This window comes from Cervus canadensis, chromosome 15, assembly GCF_019320065.1.
Source record: "Cervus canadensis isolate Bull #8, Minnesota chromosome 15, ASM1932006v1, whole genome shotgun sequence".
Lineage (NCBI taxonomy): Eukaryota > Metazoa > Chordata > Mammalia > Artiodactyla > Cervidae > Cervus > Cervus canadensis.
The window spans coordinates 57,206,603-57,229,808 of NC_057400.1; the positions used below are offsets into that span (position 1 = coordinate 57,206,603).

Here is a 23,206-nt window from a genome sequence, read left to right on the forward strand (position 1 = left end):
CAAGCAAAACTTCAACAGTACATGAACCAAGAACTTTCAGATGTACAAGCTGGATTTAGAAAAGGCAGAGGAATCAGAGATCAAACTGCCAACATCCACTGGATCATAGAAAAAGCAATAGAAAAAAATCTTCTGCTTCACTGACTACGCTACAGCCTTTACTGTGTGCATCACAACAAACTGTGGAAAATTCTTAGAGTGAGTGCCAGACCACCTTACCTGTCTCCTGAGAAACCTGTATGCAGGTCAAGAAGCAACAATTAGAGCCAAATACCGAACAACGGACTGGTTTAAAATTGGAAAAGGAGTGTGTCAAGGCTGTATACTGTCACCCTGATTACTTAATTTATATGCAGAGTACATCATGCAAAATGTCAGGCTGGATGAAGCACAAGCTGGAATCCAGATTGCCGGGATAAATATTAATAACCTCAAATATGCAGATGGCACCACCCTTGTGGCAGAAAGCAAAGAGAAACCAAAGAGCCTCTTGATGAAGGTAAAAAAGGAGTTAAAAAGCTGGCTTAAAACTCAACATTCAAAAAATGAAGGTCATGGCATCTGGTCCCATCACTTCATGGCAAAAAGATGGAGAAACAATGGAAACAGTTGCAGACTTTATTTTCTTGGGCTCCAAAATCACTCTAGATGGTGACTGTAGCCATGAAATCAGACGAGATCGGGCGCGTTCAGGGTGGTATGGCCGTAGACTAGCCATGAAATCAAAAGATACTTGCTCCTTGGAAGAAAAGCTATGACAAACCTAGACATTATATTAAAAAGCAGAGACATGACTTTGCCCACAAAGGTCCATATAGTCAAAGCTCTGGTGTTTCCACTAGTCATGTATGAATGTGAGAGTTGGACCATAAGGAAAGCTGAGTGCCCAAGAATTGATGCTGTTGGAGTAGTCTCTTCAGAGTCCCTTGGACAAAGCAAGGAGATCAAACCAGTCAATCTTAAAAGGAACTCAATCATGAATATTCATTGAAGGACTGATGTTGAAGCTGAAACTCCAATACTTTGGCCACCTGACTCTAAGAGCCAACTCACCGGAAAAGACCCTGATGCTGGGAAAGATAGAAGGAGAAGGGGATGACAGAGGACAAGATGGTTGGATGGCATCACCAATTCAATGGACATGAGTTTGAGCAAGCTCTGGGAGATGGTGAAGGACAGGGAAGCCTGGCATGCTGCAGTCCATGGGGTTGCAGAGTTGGAGATGACTGGGGACTGAACAATAACAAAGTATCTGAATGAAAGGCAGGGATTAGAGGAGAGAGCAGGAACTGACTGAGTGAGGAGACATGGGGATACACAGTTTCGATAAGAGCAAAGCTTTTTCATCCTTCTGATGAAAATAATGAAATGGATAAGTTTGCAGATACGAGGATAGAAGGAATTTCTATCTAATGACTGTTTTGTCTGTGATGCAGAGGGAAGTTTCTGTGAGGTTTTATTGATGCCCTTGAAATTTCTAAGTGTACAAAAATTTCATACAACCATGCTAGCCTGTATGTACTAGCATCTATTAATTTAATCCTTTATTTTGCAATATTCTGCAATTGCTATTGCAAGTTGAGTTTTCAAAGAACTCTTTAAATTTCTAGTTCTGCCATATAACAAATGAAACTAAACATTACCCAGAATTTACTATCTAATCCTTCTACAGCAAATATGAGAACAATGGATGAGTGACAATTTGTGTGAGGTTTAGATGAAGAAACAGATCAACGTATGATAAATTTAATAGCAACTCTAAACTAAATGAAATGGAAATGTCAGATTCTCCAGGGTCCTAAAAGACAGATGAGTCACAGGCTATACTGGGGATAAAGAATATGGTCCACTTAAATGGAAATGAAATTTTTATCACTGAGTAAAAAGGCAAAAGGTACACATTATATGAACGAATTGCCATTACTTGTTAGTACAATTATACACGATAATCACTACATTTACCAAAAACTTACTACATGCCTACTATGTAACAGGTAAGAATTTCTACTTTGTATGGAAAATAATCACTTTTCATTTTAATTAATATTATGTTGTCTCAGCAAAAATTAACAAGAACAGTCAAACTTTGCCTTTGTTTCCTAAGCTGCATGTCTTCCATCACTCCTTGTATGTGGTCCACATTTTCCTTGTTTTCAATGGTTACATCCTTTCCATAGGCCCAGGATGCCTGATTGGAGATCTGATCCAGAAGACCTTGACCTTTTTCACGCAAACCTTGCAATCCTACATCTAAAACAAAAGTTGCCAGATTTAATCTCTTAAACAAGAGAAGCTTTCCCTCCCTTAATTAAATCTTCTCAGCAGATATTGTACTTGGATTGCAAGGATAACAGCTTTGTACATTAAAACTACTTTGGTCTGGAGCCCTCCGAATATTTCAATCAATAAAACCTATTTAAATGTGGCTCAAATTGGAGCTCCCTCTCATTCAAATTCTCCCTAAAGAGAATTTCTAAAAGGTGAACTTCTGTAGATAACTAATCACTTTTCAAAACTGCAAGTAGAAAGTGTGAGAATTCCTCTCTTGATGAGTAAGATTTTCAATTTTTTTCCCTTCTGTTTTTACATAGTTCAATTTTGAGAACACAGGAGAAGGCAAATGCTTTGTTCAAAAAATATATTAGAGCCACAAGACATTAAGACAGTCAAGCACTGTGTTCTCACTGTGAAAAGACACAGCATTTTGAATATAGGTGCTGTCAGCTTATACTCAGTAAGAAGCAACACTTAGGATGTATTTATAAGACTTTAAATTAGGTATGTATATTGGAATTCCTTTAGCATTATTAAAGGAAAAATATCGCTCAGAAAACTTGACATTTTTGAAATAAATTTCATTTGGCAAATTAGATACTAAACATGTAATTAGTTACATCATCCATTAAAATAACAAAGACTATAAGCAAGTAAAATGCCAATACAAACATGATTTTTCAAACCCATTCCCTCAAGTCCTTTTCAAAATTGATTAAATTGGTTCAATCACATGTCACCATTTTCCACTAAATCACTGCCTCAAGTTTCTGCTTCCTCTCCTCCATTTTCCTTTGCCCAATGTCCCACTCGGTACACACACCCTCCATCCCCATGTTCACAGCCACTATTCACTTCTCCTGGTCATGACCTAGGAAAACTTTCTGTATTTTCTACTTGTAGTAAAAGTCAAAAGGCTATGGTGTCAAGTAAGGGTACTAGCTTAATAAAACTGAACCATCCTCTCCTTGGAGAGTAGGTAACCTTGGCAACATTCCCAGTTTGGAGAAACAAATGCACAGAACCAAACCAACTCTTCTTTTCACAAGGTTAGGATATAGCAACAACAAAAATCATTGCATAAAACACAGTGTGGGGCACACAGGGTTTACCACAGAACAGTGCACAGCTAACTCCGGGTTACGCATGCACCACAGATAACTGTTCAGAGAGTATGCGAGGCATGGCACTTGTAGATTCCGCTGGGAAAACAGGAAAGGCCGAAGGCCTTGTGAAGAAGGGTGACGGACCACCAATGAAAGGTAAGATCTGTAGCATAAGCTACACCCTGTAAGGGCGTAAAAACTTTTTACACTAATTTTTCCTGTGTTCCCTGTAAATGATTATAATTAGATCAGTAGAAGTTGACTAGTCTAACCATGGTAATGATATTTTTAAAAAAAGAACCCTTATGTTTCAGCATTTTTAAAATCTGCTTACCAACACTTTTCAGCTTCTCTTCAAGCAGTTTTAAAGTTTGCTGAATCGATGCTCCATCAGCTGGTGCTACATCTACGCACAACATCCCTAATAAGCCATCCAACTGCTGAGACAACTAAAGCAGAGGGACACCAAAGAGATAACCCTGATATAATCAGCATCTACAGTGTTTAATGATTAATGAGGCTTATATCTAATGAAGTTACCACGATTATACTCGAAAAAGACTCTGCTGTTAAAAGACAAGGACACATAATTAGAATACACGTTATCTGAAAGACAGAACACAGAGATGCATGCACCAGGAAGACAGTATGTCCAGGTCAGCAGAATGCAGAAAAGTATTGAAACTTTCATTTCAATCTATGTTATAAAACATGAACATTGAAAAACTATCCAAACGAAATCTATCAATTACACTGGGACACTATTTAGACAAAAAAAAGTTTAGCTGCATGCAGAATAATGTAACATAAAATTAAAAAAAAAATTAAAAAATCTATCTTGTTTCCCCCACCAGTAAATTTTACTGTTCCAGAAAAATAGTTAAGAGACATGCAAACCTGCAAAAATGATGTGCAGATAAGTACTCAGATAATCTGAAGCAAAGAAAAGCAATCAGAGTAGTCACTTACATCTTGGGCAACACCATGAAATTCAAGAGCTGCTTGTAGCAGATTCTGCCTAAATTCCAGCTGACTGGCCTGTCGATAACAAACATCACTAAGTTGTTGCTGAAGCGACTTCAGTTCCACAAGATCTTCTTCATCCCCAGCATTTAAGAGTGCTGCAATCTGCTGATTAAGCTCCACATAAACTGCAAACCATTCCTGTAATAGAGACAAGGACCAAATTAGCTCCTGAAGAACACACTACATTTTACAGTATCTCCAGATATACTAAGTAACATACATGAGATTTTTTTTAAACCAAAATAATTTGAGGACAAAAAGTCCCAGGGTTCAAATCCTTTCACTGAGATCCCTGGAGTAACTCCTGCCAACAGCAAAGTCTATCTCCTCATGGCTGGCCTCTAAATGTTCCCCTCTCTTTCCTGTTCTCTGTGAAACCCATCACCCTCAGAGAGAGCAGTGAGCCTGCTGCTCTGCTGCTGCTGCGTCCAGGTGACCGACCACAAGCCTGGAGGTGAGGGAGAGGGCTGCCTCACTCCTCACTCTGATTTCCAAACCATTTCTTCCATCCTTCTCTCAAAGCACATCTCCTGTGAAGTGCGTGTTGTTGGACTCCATCCTGCCAACCTTTCCTGCTGCGTGCCCTCATCTCAGCTGGTAGACTACTCGGCCTTCCCCTCCGTGTCAGCCTTCTTCCTGACTCCCACTGTGCAGACATCCGGCCAACACTCAACTCAGTTCCTCGGCTCCCTCCCTCACTGCCATCTATCCTGCCCTCACCTACACCTCAGCTACCTACTCCAACAGACACAAAATCTGTTATTAATATCATGTACTACTGTACAGCCCCCATATCTTAACTTCAGGAATCCCACTCTCTGACCCCCAGTTACTGACTCTCCAGTTCACATCCTTTGGTACGCCGGCTCCTGCAGCCCTGTGAGGTTCACCAATCCACCGACCTCAGCATATTCTACTGTCTAGCACTCAAGAGCCTCATGTCCTCACTTCTACACTTTGTCAGAGGCTATAACACCTCCCAGGGCACAACCTATGCTCATGCCACACTCTGTTTCCTCCATCAGATTCACCTGTCAAAAATGAAGAACAGATGCAGAAAAACCTTTTGATAAAATTCAGCATCCATTTATGAGAAAAATTTTCCAGAAACTCTACTCAACACTCTATAATGGCCTATATGGGAAAATAAACTTAAAAAGTGTAGATATATGTATATGTGTAACTGATTCAATTTGTTTTACAGCAGAAACGAACACAACATTGTAAATCAAGTACAATAAAAAAAATTTTAAAGACCTTCTACTTTTGAAAGCAAAAAAAAAAAAAAAACCCCAAAAAACAGAAAACCCTCAACAAATTACTAGCAAGCCAAATCCAATACTTTAAGCAGACTGTACACTGTGATCAAGTGGCATTTATCCCAGGGATGCAAGGATTTTTCAGTATCCACAATTCAAACAGTTTGATACATCACATCAACAAATTACAAAATAAAAACCATATGATCATCTCGATGCAGAAAATTCTTTTGACAAAATTCAATATCCATTTATGATAAAAAAAAAAAAAAAGCCTTTCCAGGAACTAGGCATAGAGGGGACAAACCTCAACATAATAAAGACCACAAAGGAAAATCAAAGAGTTAACATCATATTCAATGGTGAAAAGCTTAAAGCATTTCCTCTAAGATCAAGGACAAGACAAGGATGCTCATTCTCACTGCTCTTATTCAGCAAAATTTTGGAAGTCCTAGCCATAGCAATCAGAGAAGAAAAATAAATAAAAGGAATCCAAATTGGAAAAGAAGTAGTAAAAGTGTCATGTTTTGCAGATGACATGATACTCAACACAGAATATCCTAAAGACACCATCAGAAAACTACTAGAGCTCATCAAAGAATTTGGTAAAGTTTCAAGATATGAAACTGTTAGCAGTTGGGTATAGGTCAAGGCTGAAGATACTAATTTGCAAAGTATTAGCTAACGGATGTGATTTAAAGGCATGGGACTAGATGAAATTATCCAAACACAAAGAGTATTGGTTTAGAAGAAAAGAGCCTTTGGAAAGCTGAATCCTGGGTCACTCCTAAATTCAGAGGGCAATGAGAGGAAAGAGATTGAGCAGAAGAGGCCAAAAAGGACCTGTGTGTTTCAGGAATGAAGTAAAAAACGAGGGAGAAGTGGTCACCTTTATTAAAATTTACTGAAAGGTCCAATAAGATAAGGACTGAAATTCTGATAAGAGTGGGAAGGACATAAACCCTGATCAGAGTCAATTAAAAAAAGAAGAGGAAATGAGAAGATAGAGTATAGCCAATTTATATTAATTTATATATTATTTATTATATATATAAATTTATATTAAAATGCACATATCTTGAGCATATATTTTGTTTTTAATGTAAAATACAGTATTTGTACACCGGTGGAAATAATCCAGTTGAAAAGAGAGAAGATAATTGCAATAGCAAAGCCTTGCACAGGTAACACAGTCTATAGAGTATAGTGGAGTGGTTGGTCTTAGAATCAGGCATAGTTCCTTCATTATTTTGGCAGGAAGGGCAAAGCAACAAAGATTTATCAATAAATAAATCAATAATGCCAACATTGAGAAAACCTGCTCCATACTGCTGTCCCTTGTATCTGTGGGGGATTGGTGCAGGGATTCCAAAATCTATGGATGCTTAAGTCTCATACTTGGCTCTCCATATCTGAGAATGTAGCACCCATGGATACAGAGAAATAACTATGTATACATATATATAAACACACATATAAATATATATATGTGTGTGTGTGTGTGTGTGTCACACACATATATTTTATTCAAAATGCTCCTTCCTAGAAAATAAGGGAATGTAAAATTTATAGAACCTTAGGTGAACAGGCTATATTCAGTTCAGTTATGGTCATTCTATGGTCTACCTTTCAAAAACATTTACCTGCATAGAAAATGATTATTTCATAGCCCTTCCACCCCCAAACACATACATATGTGAAACAAAAACAAAAACACACCACCACCAAGATATGGGATTTGGATTAAGACAGTAGGTAAGAAACATCCTGGGTTTTCACATACTAGAAGAGAGGCAATCACCAGGATTAAAAGCTAAAATAAGGTTTATGATTGGACTAAAATACTTTAAACTTTATTTTGCATCCTTATTATCATACACTCATTTCCATACACTTCAATATTTTCTGTCGTGCTTACCTAGTATTCAAAAATCAAGAAAACTTCTTATTGACACTCCTTGATAAAGAACTACATATTAGTAGGACTTTAATTTTCCATATATTAGTATTGAAAATCCTTATTGATTTGGGATTGTTTTAGCTTTATTTCTGAATTATGCTTTTATAAAGAATCTAAAATTTAGTATTTAACAGATTGCTTTAACCCAAAATGGCATATTAAAAGTTTCTCCAAATTCTACCTGTATTAAGTAATCAAGATACTAGAAATCTGTCAGTTTCATAAGACCTGAACAATTCCAATATGTGTTTTAAAGTGTTGACTTTTATTTACCAAAAGAAAAGAAAAATTTTAATACTAGAACATCTTAAGCATCATAAGCTAATGTTGCATCTTGCATCAGACAACCTGTTCTCAAGGTGACAACGCAGTGCCACCTATTGGTTAAAACACTGCAATTCAAGTGTTGCTTTTTATAACTAAGGTTTTTTTTTTTCCTTAGTATTTTCAATCTCTGGTTGGTTGACTCCTTAGATGTATGTGGAACCTGTGGATATGGAAAGGCCCACAGTATATATATTGTCTTTGCAATGTTCCTAGTTAGTACATGAAAGTGACCTAAAAATAAAATTCTATAATTGAAAAATCTAAATATTTGCAGATGACACCACTCTTATGGCAGAAAGTGAAGAACTAAAGAGCCTCTTGATGAAAGTGAAAGAGGAGAGTGAAAAAGTTGACTTAAAACTCAGCATTCAGGAAACTAAGATCATGGCATCCGGTCCCATCACTTCATGGCAAATAGATGGGGAAACTGAAAACAGTGGCTGACTTTATTTTTGGGGGGCTCCAAAATCACTGCAGATGGTGACTGCAGCCAGTTAAAAGACGCTTACTCCTTGGAAGGAAAGCTATGACCAACCTACACAGCATATTAAAAAGCAGAGACATTACTTTGTCAACAAAGATCCGTCCAGTCAAGGCTATGGTTTTTCCAGTGGTCAAATATGGATGTGAGAGTTGGACTATAAAGAAAGCTGAGCGCCGAAGAATTGATGCTTTTGAACTGTGGTGTTGGAGAAGACTCTTGAGAGTCCCTTGGACTGCAAGGAGTCAATCAGTCAATCCAACCAGTCAATCCTAAAGAAAATGAGTCCTGAATATTCACTGGAAGGACTGATGCTGAAGATGAAACTCCAATACTTTGGCCACCTCATGCGAGGAGTTGACTCATTTGAAAAGACCCTGATGCTGGGAAAGATGGAGGGCAAGAGGAGAAGGGGACAACAGAGGATGAGATGGCTGGATGGCATCACCAACTCGATGGACATGGGTTTGGGTGAACTCCGGGAGTTGGTGATGGACAGTGAGGCCTGGCGTGCTGCGGTTCATGGGGTCGCAAAGAGTCGGACACGACTGAGTGACTGAACTGAATGGAACTATTTTATGCATTTCATAGGTTCCAACATGATCTTTTTCCTTTTATTCTGATGAAAAAAATGTTCAATGATTCGTATTTAACTTACAGCTCCTGTTCCTGAGATAATACTTTTAAAATTCAAGACTACAGATGAAGGTTCTATTTATGTACTATCACTCTTTCTTCTGTTACTGTAGTTTTTAAAATTTCACATGAATTGTGTTTCTAAACTGAAAACCAAAACCAAACATGTGACGAATATGTACAGAGTGGTCAAGTGCTATCAATGTACTTGATAACCACACTGTACTGTACGACAGTCTATAGCAACCTGTCACTCGGAACCACACATGCTATAAATTATCATTGACGACGGCGCTGCGACTCGCAGAGGGAAGAGCCACTCACACTGTGCTGGCTCTCGATCTCTTCATGCTTCTGCTGCAGGGCCTGGGACGCCCGGATGGAGTCTCCAATTCCCCACTGGGCTCTCAGCTGCTCTGATCCAGGCCCTTCAAGCCAGTTCACAACCTATGAATGGAAGTTAAGACGAAATTTTAAAATAATCAAAAACTTTTCCAAGGTTCCTCAGGTGTTTTTACTTTAAATTCTTTAAATTCTATTTTATTGAACATTGTATTTTATTGTATATAGTAAATGCTTCTTTTGGAACTATACAGCTATAATATGACAACTTTCCCAAACTTAAATTTGATAAAATATACACTAGAACATCTTAGGCTTTCAGCTATCTGATTATCTGCTAGGTTAAAAAAAAAATCTGGGATGCTCCCATAAGATAGGATTAAAAACTAACTTACGATGATAAGAAAATCAGAGAACTACAGGATTTAAAATTGGAAAGGGCATCAAAAATGACATTTGTGAAATTTTTTTATCTAACAAGAAAACTGAGTTTCAGAAAGATTAAGTGACTTGTTCAAGGTAACAGAACTCCTTATTTAGTAACTAAGAGTCACATGTCTTGACTCATCATCTAGAGTTCTTTCCAAAGTATCGAAAAAACAGAGTGAATTAACTGATATAGAGATAAAATATTATTTCTCTCACTTTGAAAATTAAAAACATTAGAATTATACTGTTGCAATACGCTCGAGGGGTCTGAAAGACCATCTGAAGGCGCATTGGCACCAGGTCTACTCAGAAAGATGTAGGGAGGGGACTACAGTTTGCCAAAAGAGCAGCATTGGGTGTTTCTCTTTTGCTAAGTCCCTGAAGCAGTCCATCAGTTCAGGAGATGGGATCCAAATGGTATAGATATGGGAGACACTCTATTAAAACCTCACACCACACAAGTGTCATGCCCACTGTAAAAGTCACTGAGCTCAAAGATGTGCAAAGTCATGCCTTCCACCAAGTTATTAACAGTTCTTCCAATCCAGAGCCAGAATAATTTTTATTACAATCAGTGTTGCTGGCATAATAACACAGCTGACATTGTAATTTTCATCACATTTTCAAGACAATAGAGCTAGGCAGTTAAAGATCAAAATCTCACTCAGAAGAAGATAAAATTCACATGCAGAAGAAAAATGGGTTTGCTTACTCCACCCACAAACATATATACTCTAAAACTACATAGACACAGTGAAGTAATTCTAACAGAAAAAAATAGTACCCAGCTGGACCAAGCTGAATCATTACTTAGTAGGCTAAATTCAAAACAGAAATTCAACGACAGATATATGGTTATGCCCTAAATCTTAACTTAGCATAGCTCCCCAGAAATGAATAAGGATGTCTCTGCAAAGAGTCAAACATGCTTAAGAGACTAAGCAGGCATGCACACATGCACGCACATACACACTCACACACACACAGCAAAGTAATACTAGAGATTCAGTGAGACAGGCTCATCTTATCACAGACCCATAGTGCATTCCATAGCTACTACCAGGTTAATATATATTCACTTTAAAATCTAAGAATTTATGTAGTTTTAATAATTATATAAAACCACCGCATCATACCTGCCTCCTGAGAAACCTGTATACAGGTCAAGAAGCAACAGTCAGAACCAGACATGGAACAACGGACTGGTTCAAAATTGGGAAAGGATTACGTCAAGGCTGTATATTGTCACCCTACTTATTTAACTTACATGCAGAGTACACCATGTGAAATGCCAGGCTAGATGAAGTTCAAGTTGAAATCAAGATTGCTGGGAGAAATATCAATAACCTCAGATATGCAGATGACACCACCCTTGCGGCAGAACACGAAGAGGAACTAAAGAGACTCTTGATGAAGGTGAAAGAGGAGAGTGAAAAAGCTGGCTTAAAACTCAACATTCAGAGAACTATGATCATGGCATCTGGTACCATCGCTTCATGATAAACAGATGGAGAAAAATGGAAACAGTAACAGACTATTTTCTTGGGACTCCAAAATCATTGAGGATGGTGACTGAAGCCATGAAATTAAAAGACATTTGTTCCTTGCAAGAAAAGCTGTGACACACCTAGACAGAGACATCACTTTGCCCACAAAGGCCCATACAGTTAAAGCTATGCTTTTTCCAGCAGTCAGATGTGAGAGTTGGACCATAAAGAAGGCCGAGTGCCGAAGAATTAATGCTTTTGAACTGTGGTCCTGGAGAAGACTCTTGAGAGTCCCCTGGACAGCATGGAGATCAAACCAGTCAATCCTAAAGGAAATTAGTCCTGAATATTCATTGGAAGGACTGATGCTGAAGCTCCAATACTGTGGCCACCTGATGTGAAGAGTTGACTCACTGGAAAAGACCCTGATGCTGGGAAAGATTGAAGGCAGGAAGAGAAGAGGATGAGATGGTCGGATGGCATCACCAACTCAATGGACATGAGTTTTCACAAACTCCAGAATATAGTGAAGGACAGGGAAGCCTGGTGTGCTGCAGTCCATGGGATTGCAAAGAGTCAGACACGACTGAGTGACTTAACAATAACAATAACCCCAACCTAAGGAATAATCATGTGTATTTCCCTTCATTAATTTTTCACATGCATTTAATTTTCATATGTTACTCCAGATTTAAGTGCTATAGTCGATTCTCACAGAATACAAGTAATTTCTCTCTTGGGCTTTTCACTTTCCACGTGGCTATAGTTGTTATAATTTTCAGTGGTTCTAAACCTCTTAAGAAGGCCAACCTCCTTGCCTGCCTCACCCTCTTGCTCTCTCATCTGTCCAACCAAACCATCCAATAAACCAACACCACTAAAAGCTAAGTAGGTAACGTCCTACGTCAAGTAACTATTATACCTGTTTTCACAGCTCCGGTTCCCTATTGTTGAGCATCTGAGTAATTTAAACATGATTATTATACATCAGTTATGCAATAGAATTTTTCTCCAATCCTCTATTGTTTTCTTAGAAAACGTTTTCAATGACATCCTGGGTCCAATGATCTTGTAATGTTAATGGCTAATATATGTTATAAAATTACTCTCTAAAACACTTCTTTCTGTGTGAGACATTCAAGTCATGAAAGTCAACTGAAAATAAACCTTCACAACATATGTATATTATTGCTTTAATTTGTTTATAATTTTTATTTTCTGAGAGTCTTAGTGCAATTTATTGAGAAACACCTACACAGGAGCTCTGGGAGAAATAGTATCTGACAACCAACATATTTTTTGTCATTTCCAAAAAACTCTTGTAATGGGGTTCTTGCCCTCAGCCTACTTCAACCTTAATGGAAGAGATGAGATGGGTAAATAGTCAAGCAAAACAATGTAGCAATGATTACATTTAATTTGAAATCATTTATGTTTATTACAAAAGTGGGTTAGAGACAGTAACTAAGAAAAAAACTAGTTAGAGCATAAGAATGTTGGTGAGTTCCTAGGTGTATGATACAAAGTTGACTGAAATTAGGGGAAAGTTTTCTGGAAACAAAGCAGATGTGATTTACTTTTTGATTTTATATTTTCTAACATAGATTGGCTAAAAAGAAAAAAAAAAAAAAAAGAGTAAGACTTACTGTTTGTTAATAACCAGAGGGGAAAAGCAGAACATACTAAATAAAAACCTTTCCATGTAGACTGAATGCTCATCTTTGGTGAAATCTCTCCCCCGGTGTGGTTCTGTGCGGCATTTGGGATGCAGTGTGGCTAGCTGGCGTGGCATACGACGTCATATGATGCCGTGGATAGCGGGCCCTGGTCTATGCATCACCATTTCCTCCTTAACCGAGCCCACCCTGTACATTCAGGGCTCCTCAAGGCTGCCACGCTCTCTCACTAGCCTTGCTTTAATATGGGCTGTCCTGCTGCCTGAAATCTCTCAGCCCCTTCTCTTCCTGACTTCTTTTTCACCTTTCAAGATTCATCTCATGCTGATGATTTTGGTCTTACGTTTTCTACTGAACTGTTTATTTTTCTTTTGATCTATTTTTTAAATAGAGTTGTTTTTCATTTCCAAGGGCCTGGATGCTTCTGATTTGTCTGAACTTACACTGTTGATCCAAATAAAAACAACATTCTTGTGATTACTATTGTTATTTCTTTTTAATTTTGAAACTTCCTACATAATAAGAATACTTTAAAAAGCATTATTACAAATTACACATTTTAAAGTTATAATTTGGAGCAATATTCTCAAGCCAAAATCCCTCAGAGTCATTTTTGGCTCCTTTTTTTTTTCTCTTACGTCCTGCATATCTGATACCCTTAGAATCCTGTTGTTTTGACTTTCAAAATAAAACTGCATCTAAGCCTGCTTCAGGCCTTACAGAGATCCCTGTGGTAGCCTCCCAACCAGGCTTTCTGTTTCTGGTTTTGCACTCTACATAGCTGACTACTGCTTTTAAAATACTTCTACCAAGTTTAAAACAGAAATCTCTTCAGGTATGTTTCTAAATATTAGAATAAATAAATAGTGAATGTTTGCTTACGAATAATATGCCATTCTTTCGGGATTTATCTTTTTTGTCCCCTTTTTTGTCCTAGTATCTTAAATATTAATATATTCGTAGCTTCTACCTTTTCTACAAGGTTTTACTACTAGGGAGCAAAAACAAAAAAAGTTTAAGTATTATTTTCGACTCACTGGAGTAACCTCACTGCTATGATTTTCTTTGTTAAATTCATGCTTTCAGAGTCCTAAATTCATCTGCAAACCCCTAGCAGCAGATGCTCTTTAGAATACAATGTTCCTCAACATCTCCACATTTTCTGCTTTATTCTTTTGTATGAGCTGTTTTTGAAGGGGCAGGGTACTAGGCTCCTGTTTGTGTCCACCAGCCTGTGCAAAGTATCACTCTTTCACAAGAGACAGATAAGCAGTTCGGTCTAGAGAAAGCACTAACATGACTCTGAAATCTGAATTCTGGCTCTGCCTGGAGGCGGCCAAAGACTCTGCTCCATCACATTTAAGATGCGTCAATGCTTCCTACTGCACAAACTGTTGTCACGATTATAGTCACTATGTCAGATATTTGGGCACAGAGGATGGTATGGACAGTTGTTAGTCTCTTTGCTTTTCTCACTTGTTCTGAAGGAAAAAGCTCCTTCTGTTTATCACTCTTTATAAACTTTGTCTCATATCTACATTTTTACAATAAAATCCATGTATTTCTTAAGCAAATCCCTGAACTAACTGTTTTATTCTATGCTTTTAAAAAATGGAAAGAAGAAGAGAGTTTTGGGCTTCCTTGGTGGTTCAGGGGTTAAAAATCTGCCTTGCAACGCAAGGGACACCAGTTCGATCCCTGGTGCGGGAAGACTCCACATGCCGCAAAACTACTAAGCCTGAGCACCACAACTGCTAACGCCACACTCTAGAGCCTGTGAGCCGCACCTGCTGAGCTCACACACTGCAACTCCTGAAGCCAGTGCACCAGACCTTGGACCCTGCACCAAGAGAAGCCACTGCGATGAGAAGCTCACACACGACAACCAAGAGCAGCTGTCGTCCCTGCAACAAGAGGGAGATGGAGTGCAGCAGTGAAGACTCTCCACAGACCCTCCCCCTAAACAAATCAATCTAAGAGAGAGACAGTTTTAAGTAGGAGCATTTAAGTGTTTTAAGTAAGTGCATGTAAACACTTTGAAACAAGTTTCCATTCACCTGGGGGGGGATTCATCTGCTTCTCATTTATTACGATGTATTATGAATATAAAAGCTATATAGTAGCATTTAAGTATTTTAAACAAGTGAGAAATTATTTCACTGAAAATGTCTAAATTCTAAAAATAAGGATGGAATGAAAATAACTCAAAAATTTTAACTAATGTTAAAATGTACATTATTTTTAAAAACCTAAGACAATATTATTTAAACATTTAAACTTTAAGACTGTAGAAAACATGTAAACTCTAGAAACAAAAGAAGCGGTTATTACAAATCATGGTAACTGGAGAAAAACAACTCATTAGCAGAGAACTTTCAAAGGGCCATAAATTTAAAAATAAACTTTAAGAACAGCAAAGACATCTCTTTGGCATGCACACACACACAAACTCAGTTATACAGTCACATGTGCATATAGTTTTAACGTATGCTGAAAGTAATTTCCCTTAGAATGCACCATCAGTAACAGGCACACCACAAATGTATGACTATTTCTAATAAAAATGATGCAAATTGAGGTTGATGCCCCAGTAAACAAGTGTATGTAAATGCATTAATGATGGTGGTTTGCCAAAATGGGTTATAAAACTTAATTTCAATCAGGACTTATTGCTCAGTCCATACGAATATTAAAGCAAACACAGTTTCATGCATAATCCTTATCAATGTGACCTCTCAAATGGTTACGTTTATATGCAAAGTATAACCTTGGAGATGTGCTCTTAAAATCCACCATGATAGGATCTGAAGAGGCCAAAAATGTATGTGACTATCTAACATTTATTCCCGGCCAGGCTGACTTCCAAAAACTACATGAGAGAATTTCTAGACGTATATGAGGTCAAACCAGGCAGGAGAGCATAGCAAGCAAATGTGAAGCATCTGGCCAGAAGAAAGAATATGGAGAACTGGGATCACAGCCTCCAGCTGCATACTTATGCAACTGAGAGTGCATCCTATTTGCATCTACGGTTCCTTTTTACAAAGGAAGAAAATCACACAGATGATTCTAGAAATATCTGCAATGCTAGTCAAAATTACTGCCATAATAAACAATCAGAATAACAATAGCTTATTTCAGTGATGTGGTATCACCTCTTATCCAGAAGCATGTGAAATCTTATTTTAAAATGTAGTGGCAGCAACACAGAGTACTTCTGCATTCCATATGAAGCCTAATGCTACCAATCTGAACTGTGGAGAATAAGTGATGGATAACTGCAATGGTTACTACTTATCATATAGTTCATCTATTAGAGCTGTTGGTTTCTTTTTCATTATGTTCTGTTTTCATTGATAAGTCACTGAAAAAAGAAATCTGGAAAATTTTCACTTTCATTAATTCTACATAAGCAGAGGTAGTCAACTTTATGATTAGTTTTACATAAGCAAGAAATTTCATTTCCCCCAAATTTGCAAGGTTGAAGATGGTAGTTTATACTGTGTGTGCTGACATGATATGTTACTAAATAGCTAAACTTAAGTAATCATTTTGGTAAGAAAAATAGATCTTTCCCTAAAATGTGACCTGTGAAAAACAAAGTATAGAAAACATCCCGTGGTGAATATTAATTTTCGAATTTACATGTAATTCTCATAAAGAAAATGGAATTGAAACGAGGTTGTTTTTAACGATAAACTCATTGCCATCATCACCATCATTTTAAGAATCCTCATCTCTTTTCTCTAGTTTTACTCTGTATCCATTTGAGTTGGCCCATTATTTTAAAAATGCACTAACACCTTTACTCCTGATCCCACAGAGCAAAGCACAAATGCTGGAGGAATCCCATCACCCACATCCTCCGGTGCCTGCATGTTAACAGACAGGAATAGGCCAGAAAGTTTCCACCCTAAAATTAAGGCCAACACTATCTAAAAACACATCTATACATGCATGGTAATTTCACTCTTACAATCTCAAAAAAAAAAAAATCTGAATTATTCCCACTCCATTTAAACCTCTAATCATCTTTAACCACTGTTCTTTCCACCCCTGCCCTGCCTCCAAACCTCTACCACAAAGTAGATCGCGTTTTCTCTTACCTTACAAAAAACACCTCATCACTCAGGAACTCAGTCATCTTTTTAATGCCTGACATACACAGAAGTAACTCTGAATTCATCCCACCCACTTCCCTGCTGTTACAATAGAGTTGTCTCTCTTCCATTCTAAAGCTAATCCTTTCAGTTCTGCTTTGGAGTCCATTCACTTCCACCTTGTCACAAACTTGAGAGTATTAATTATTCTTTCTCTCTAGCATATTCAACTCCTCCCTCCAAACAGAAACTTTCCTCCTCCAAACTAAGCCTCTTAGTTTTCCATATTACAAAAACAGACAAACAAACAAACTACACTTGATTCCAGCTGGGGGCTGAACTGTGCCCTCGAGCCCTCCACCAATGAGTTGAAGTCCTAAGCCCCAGTACTTCAGGATGTAATCACGAATATTTATTTGAAGACAGGGTTCTTTAAAGAGGCGGTTAAATTAAAATGAGGTTATTAAAGTGGGCCCTAATCTGACTGGTGTTCTTAAAAGGAGACAAAGTTCAAACACAGACAGGTACAGAGGGAAGATGATGTGAGGAAACCGGGAGAAGAAGGCTACAACGTGCCAAGGAGACAGGCCTGGCACAGATCATTCCCTCCCTGTCCTCAGGTGGAATCAACCCTACTAACTCCCTGATCTTGGGTTTTTAGCCTCTAGAACAAAGAGAAAACAAATTTCTGTTAAGTCCGCTATCTTGTAATATTTCATTACAGCACACCTAGCAAATTAACACACTCCCACTTCTAGTCATTGCTCTATTTCTCATCTTTCCTTCGGAGACAACATTCTCAATGAGTTCTCTACACTCAGCGTCTCCTCGACCACACTCCACTCTCAAACCTGAGTTCACTCCAACGTGCTCCTGGCCCTGCCACTGCCTGCCCTGCCATCGCCAACAACCGGGATCTTATGGATTCTCAGTGGATGCGTTCAGTCTTCCTCTTATTCCGCCTTTCAGCAGCATTTGAGAGGGTTCCCAACTCCTTCCCTGACATGTTTCCTTCTTTGGGTTTTCACAATACACAGCTCTTTATACTTTTCTTCTCCATCTCTGGCCAATCCTTCACTGCCTTCAGGAATATGCTCCTCTGTCTTGTCACTGAATGCTGGAGTTCCTCAAAGCTCAGGTAAAAAGCCCTCCTCTCACCTACTCTCAGCTCCTTTCCTGGGCAACTCACCCCATGAATGTTTTAATTACTATTCATACACAGATGATACACAAGCCCAGAATTCTCATTTCTGGACCTGTTTGGGACTACCTTTATATATCTTTTCTTAGCTGTCTCAAAGTCCCCTGAAATGTCTAAACATGTCTAAAGTCAAACTCATGATTTTCCACCCCTTTCCCATCTGCACACAAACCCAAGCCCTGTCCAAAGTTCCCTAACTAGAGACCACCACCATCCAATAAGTCTTGCAAGTCAGAAATGCTTCATCTCTGATACTGTCTTATTTCTCAAACTCCCTCCCTTCACTGTCCTTGGGACTTGGCATGGTTGCAATTTTACAGCTATTTCTGTAATTATGTAACCATGTACCAAAGAGTGGGACCTTGCCTGTTTTTACTCACCATTGCATTCCACCAGGCACAATGTCACAGTATTGTATAATAGATACTCATTTTCTTTTAATAGGTGAGAAAATGCTATTATTAATAAAAACTCACTATGTGCCAGGCACTAAACACTTATTAAATTAAATCTTCTTAATCTCTTTTAACAGCCCTATTAACTAGGTATTATTATTACTGATGTTGTTTTCCTCAGTTTACTGAGGAGGAGGCTAGGGCAGTGAGACTTCCTTCCCAAGATCAAACAACTTGGATGTGGCAGAAGAAGGTGTGGACACAGGTGACCAGGGCACTTTATACCACTATGCTATTCCATCTTTATGGTTTTCAAAGCTACTCTCAAGCTACTTAGCTAAAGTTCATCTGACTTTAATAAAAGCTATCTTTAATTTTTGAATATACTACATAGAAAAAGTTATATGTAATTAACACATGCTCAGGAAGCTTCAGTTTGTATGTAGTTATCATGAGATAAAGCCTGAATCATTTTGCCTGGAATTCAAGATCTTCCATGATCCAATTCCTTCCTTCCTTTCAAGCCTTCTTCCCCGTGATTCCCTAATGCTCTAGTCAGGGGTCAGCAAACTACTGCCTGCAGGACAATTCTAGCCTGCCACTTCTTTTTACTTTTTAATAATCTAATTTTACTCTTTATTTTTTATTTTGGCCACATCCATGATATGTAGGATCTTAGTTCCTTGAATTTTAGCCGCACCCATGACATGCAGGATCTTACTTCCTCGACCAGGGATCAAACTGGTGCCCTGGGCACTAGAAGCCTGGAGTCTTAACCACTGGACTGTCAAGGAAGTCCCCACTTGCTCTTATGAAGTTTTACTGGAGCACAGCCAAACACATTTGTTTACATAATGACTATGCATCACAACAGCAGTTAAATAGCCAAGCTGCAAGAAAACCGTATGAACCAAAGAGCGTAAACATTTACCATTTGGCCCTTCACAGAACAAGTTTTCCAACAGCTGAATGAGAATCCTAGACTAGAATCTAGTTCACTGGGAATAAATAAAATAGGCACCATTAGCTGACTGCTGGGTTCTTTCAACAAACCTTTCAAAAGAGGTCCTATTATCCCTGTTTTATATGTGAAAGAAAGAAGGAAGAGAAAGAAAGAGAGGAAGGGGAAAAAGAAAGAAGGAAGTGAAATTGAGGTTCAGGTGGTAAAAACGTGACCAGGATCACACAGCAAATACATGGAGGAACAGGGGTTCAGCTCATGCCCACGGACCATGCTTCACAATTACGGGCCAAACACTTCCTGGTACCTATGGCTGCCTTTGTCTTCAGTAGATCCTGGGACTTAATGCTGTTACTATTTACTAATCCGATCCTTTCTCCTCCACGGGATGCCAATTCTCCTTTGAAACCTAAAGTAGATGTTACCCATTCTTGGGGATAAGCTCACGCACTGCCTTTTTCCACTAAGTCTAACCACATCACCTGCCAGCAGAGGAATGATCCACCCTATGAATGCCCACAGCACTGCAGTCGTTCCCTCGGGACACCTAACACTGTCTCCCCTCTTAAGCCTAGTATAGCAAAACGCAAATTTATATCCTTCAGAAAAAGCACTATGTTTTATATAATAAACACTTAACAAATTCTTATCTAATGAATGAATCTATATTAAAAACATGGGGACACTTCTAATCTGGATTTTCAAAGTAAAAAATTTAAGATTTACTTCTTAATAATTCAGCAGATGAAAATACAAAATGTAGCCTAAATACAGAAATACCTTCCTAAGTACTGATTTTTAGTGTTTTCAGTCTACTTACAAAAGTCAGTTTTAAAATGAAATAAGACTTTCTAAAGTATTAAATATATTTCATGTTTTCTATCAGTACCATACAAGCAACGAAATGATATTACAGTTAACATATCACACGTCATCATATCTCCAGTATAGAAAATCTCTTCATAACGCCTACATTAATAACAAAAAAGCAATGTTATTAGAAGTTTAAAATAAATTCATGGTGAACAATAAAATGTTACTTATTACAAGACTACAGAGAGCACAGCAGATGTTCCCGATAACTAGTTATTTTTGAAGCTCATTCTGATACACTAAGCTGAGTGCTCAACATCACTGTAGAAACAATATAATTTAAATGTCAATACTAATTGACCAGATGGTCAATACCAAAATCAGATTGCTTATATTCTTTGCAGCCAAAGATGGAGAAGCTCTATACAGTCAGCAAAAACAAGACCAGGTGCTGACGGTGGCACAGACCATGAACTCCTTATTGCCAAATTCAGACTTAAATTGAAGAAAGTGGGGAAAACCACTAGACCATGACCTTATGATTATACAGTGGAAGTGACAAATAGATTCAAGGGATTAGATCTGATAGACAGAGTGCCTGAAGAACTATGGATGGAAGTTCATGACATTGTACAGGAGGCAGGGATCAAGACCATCCCCAAGGAAAAGAAATGTAAAAAGGCAAAATGGTTGTCCGAGGAGGCCTTACAAATAGCAGTGAATAGAAAACAAGTGAAAGGCAAAGAAGAAAAGGAAAGATATACCCATTTGAATGCAGAGTTCCAAAGAATAGCAAGGAGAGATAACAAAGCATTCCTCAGTGATCAGTGCAAAGAAATAAGAGGAAAACAACAGAATGGGAAAGTCTAGAGAGCTCTTCAAGAAAATCAGAGATACCAAGGGAACTTTTCATGCAAAGATGGGCTCAATAAAGGACAGGAATGGTATGGGCCTAACACAAGCAGAAGATATTAAGAAGAGGTAGCAAGAATACACATAAGAACTGTACAAAAAAGATCTTCATGACCCAGATAATCACGATGGTGTGATCACCAACCCAGAGCCAGACATCCTGGAATGTGAAGTCAAGTGGGCCTTAGGAAGCATCACTATGAACAAAGCTAGTGGAGGTGATGGAGTTCCAGTTGAGCTATTTCAAATCCTAAAAGATGATGCTGTGAAAGTGCTGAATTCAATATGCCAGGAAATTTGGGAAACGCAGCAGTGGCCACAGGACTGGAAAAGGTCAGTTTTCATTCCAATCCCAAAGAAAGGCAATGCCAAAGAATGCTCAAACTACCACACAATTGCACTCATCTCACACGCTAGCTAAGTAATGCTCAAAATTCTCCAAGTCAGTCTTCAACAGTATGGAACCATGAACTTCCAGATGTTCAAGCTGAATTTGGAAAAGGAAGAGGAATCAGAGATCAAATTGCCAACATCTGTTGGACCATTGAAAAAGCAAGAGAGTTCTAGAAAAACATCTATTTCTGCTTTGACTATGCCAAAGTCTTTGACTGTGTGGATCACAACAAACTATGGAAAATTCTTAAAGAGATGGAAATACCAGACCATCTGACCTGCCTCTTGAGAAATCTGCAAGCAACAGTTAGAACTGGACATGGAGCAACAACCTGGTTCCAAATAGGGAAAGGACTACATCAAGGCTGTATATTGTCACCCTGCTTATTTAACTTATATGCAGAGTACATCATGAGAAACGCTGGGCTGGAGGAAGCACAAGCTGGAATGAAGACTGCTGGGAGAAATATCAATAACCTCAGATATGCAGATGTAACCACCCTTATGGCAGAAAGTGAAGAGGAACTAAAGAGCCTCTTGATGAAAGTGAAAGAGGAGAGTGAAAAAGCTGGCTTAAAACTCAACATTCAGAAAACTAAGGTCATGGCATCTGATCCCATCACTTCATGGCAGATAGATGGGGAAACAGTGGAAACAGCAACAGGCTTTTTTTGGACTTTATTATTTTTTTTAATTTACTTTTTAATTTTTTTGGACTCCCAAATCACTGCAGACGGTGAACGAAGCCCTGAAATTAAAAGACGATTGCTCCCTGCAAGAAAAGCTATGACCAATCTAGACAGCATATTAAAAAAGCAGAGACATTACTTTGCCAACAAAGGTCCATCTAGTCAAGGCTATGGTTTTTCCAGTAGTCATATATGGATGTGAGAGTTGGACTATAAAGAAAGCTGAGTGCCGAAGAACTGATGCTTCTGAACTGTGTTGTTGGAGAAGACTCTTGAGAGTCCCTTGGACTGCAATGAGATCCAACCAGTCCATCCTAAAGAAAATGAGTCCTGAATATTCATTGGAAGGACTGATGCTGAAGCTGAAACTCCAATACTTTGGCCACCTGATGTGAAGAACTGACTCATTGGAAAAGACCCTGATGCTGAGAAAGACTGAAGGCGGGAGGAGAAGAGGATGATAGAGGATGAGATGGCTGGTTGGACATGAGTTTCAGTAAACTCTGGGAGTTGGCAATGGACAGGGAGGCCTGGAGTGCTACAGTCCATGGGGTCGCAAAGAGTCAGACATGACTGAGTGATTGAACTGAATTAAACTGAACTAATTGTAAAAATAGTTGAATGTCTGGTTTGACGTATCTAAAGTTCTCTATACAGTGTAAATATGGCTTAGTGTAAAATCAGGTATGGAGAAGAAATTACAAAAAAAAAATTTAGATTTTAAAAATTTAAGATATTC

General features: G+C 38.3%; 1 protein-coding gene across 6 annotated transcripts in view; it reads right to left on the minus strand.

The window, feature by feature from the left end:
• Nucleotides 1-23,206, minus strand: part of SESTD1 (SEC14 and spectrin domain containing 1) — a 136,125-nt gene that overhangs the window by 17,978 nt on the left and 94,941 nt on the right. For all 6 annotated transcript variants that reach the window (XM_043487737.1, XM_043487736.1, XM_043487739.1 and 3 more), the window contains 4 exons: nucleotides 9,394-9,516; nucleotides 4,350-4,544; nucleotides 3,715-3,829; nucleotides 2,091-2,250 (listed from right to left, as the gene is read on the minus strand). In XM_043487737.1, the coding sequence (XP_043343672.1) occupies nucleotides 2,091-2,250; nucleotides 3,715-3,829; nucleotides 4,350-4,544; nucleotides 9,394-9,516 (593 nt within the window). The remainder of the gene's footprint in view (nucleotides 1-2,090; nucleotides 2,251-3,714; nucleotides 3,830-4,349; nucleotides 4,545-9,393; nucleotides 9,517-23,206) is intronic.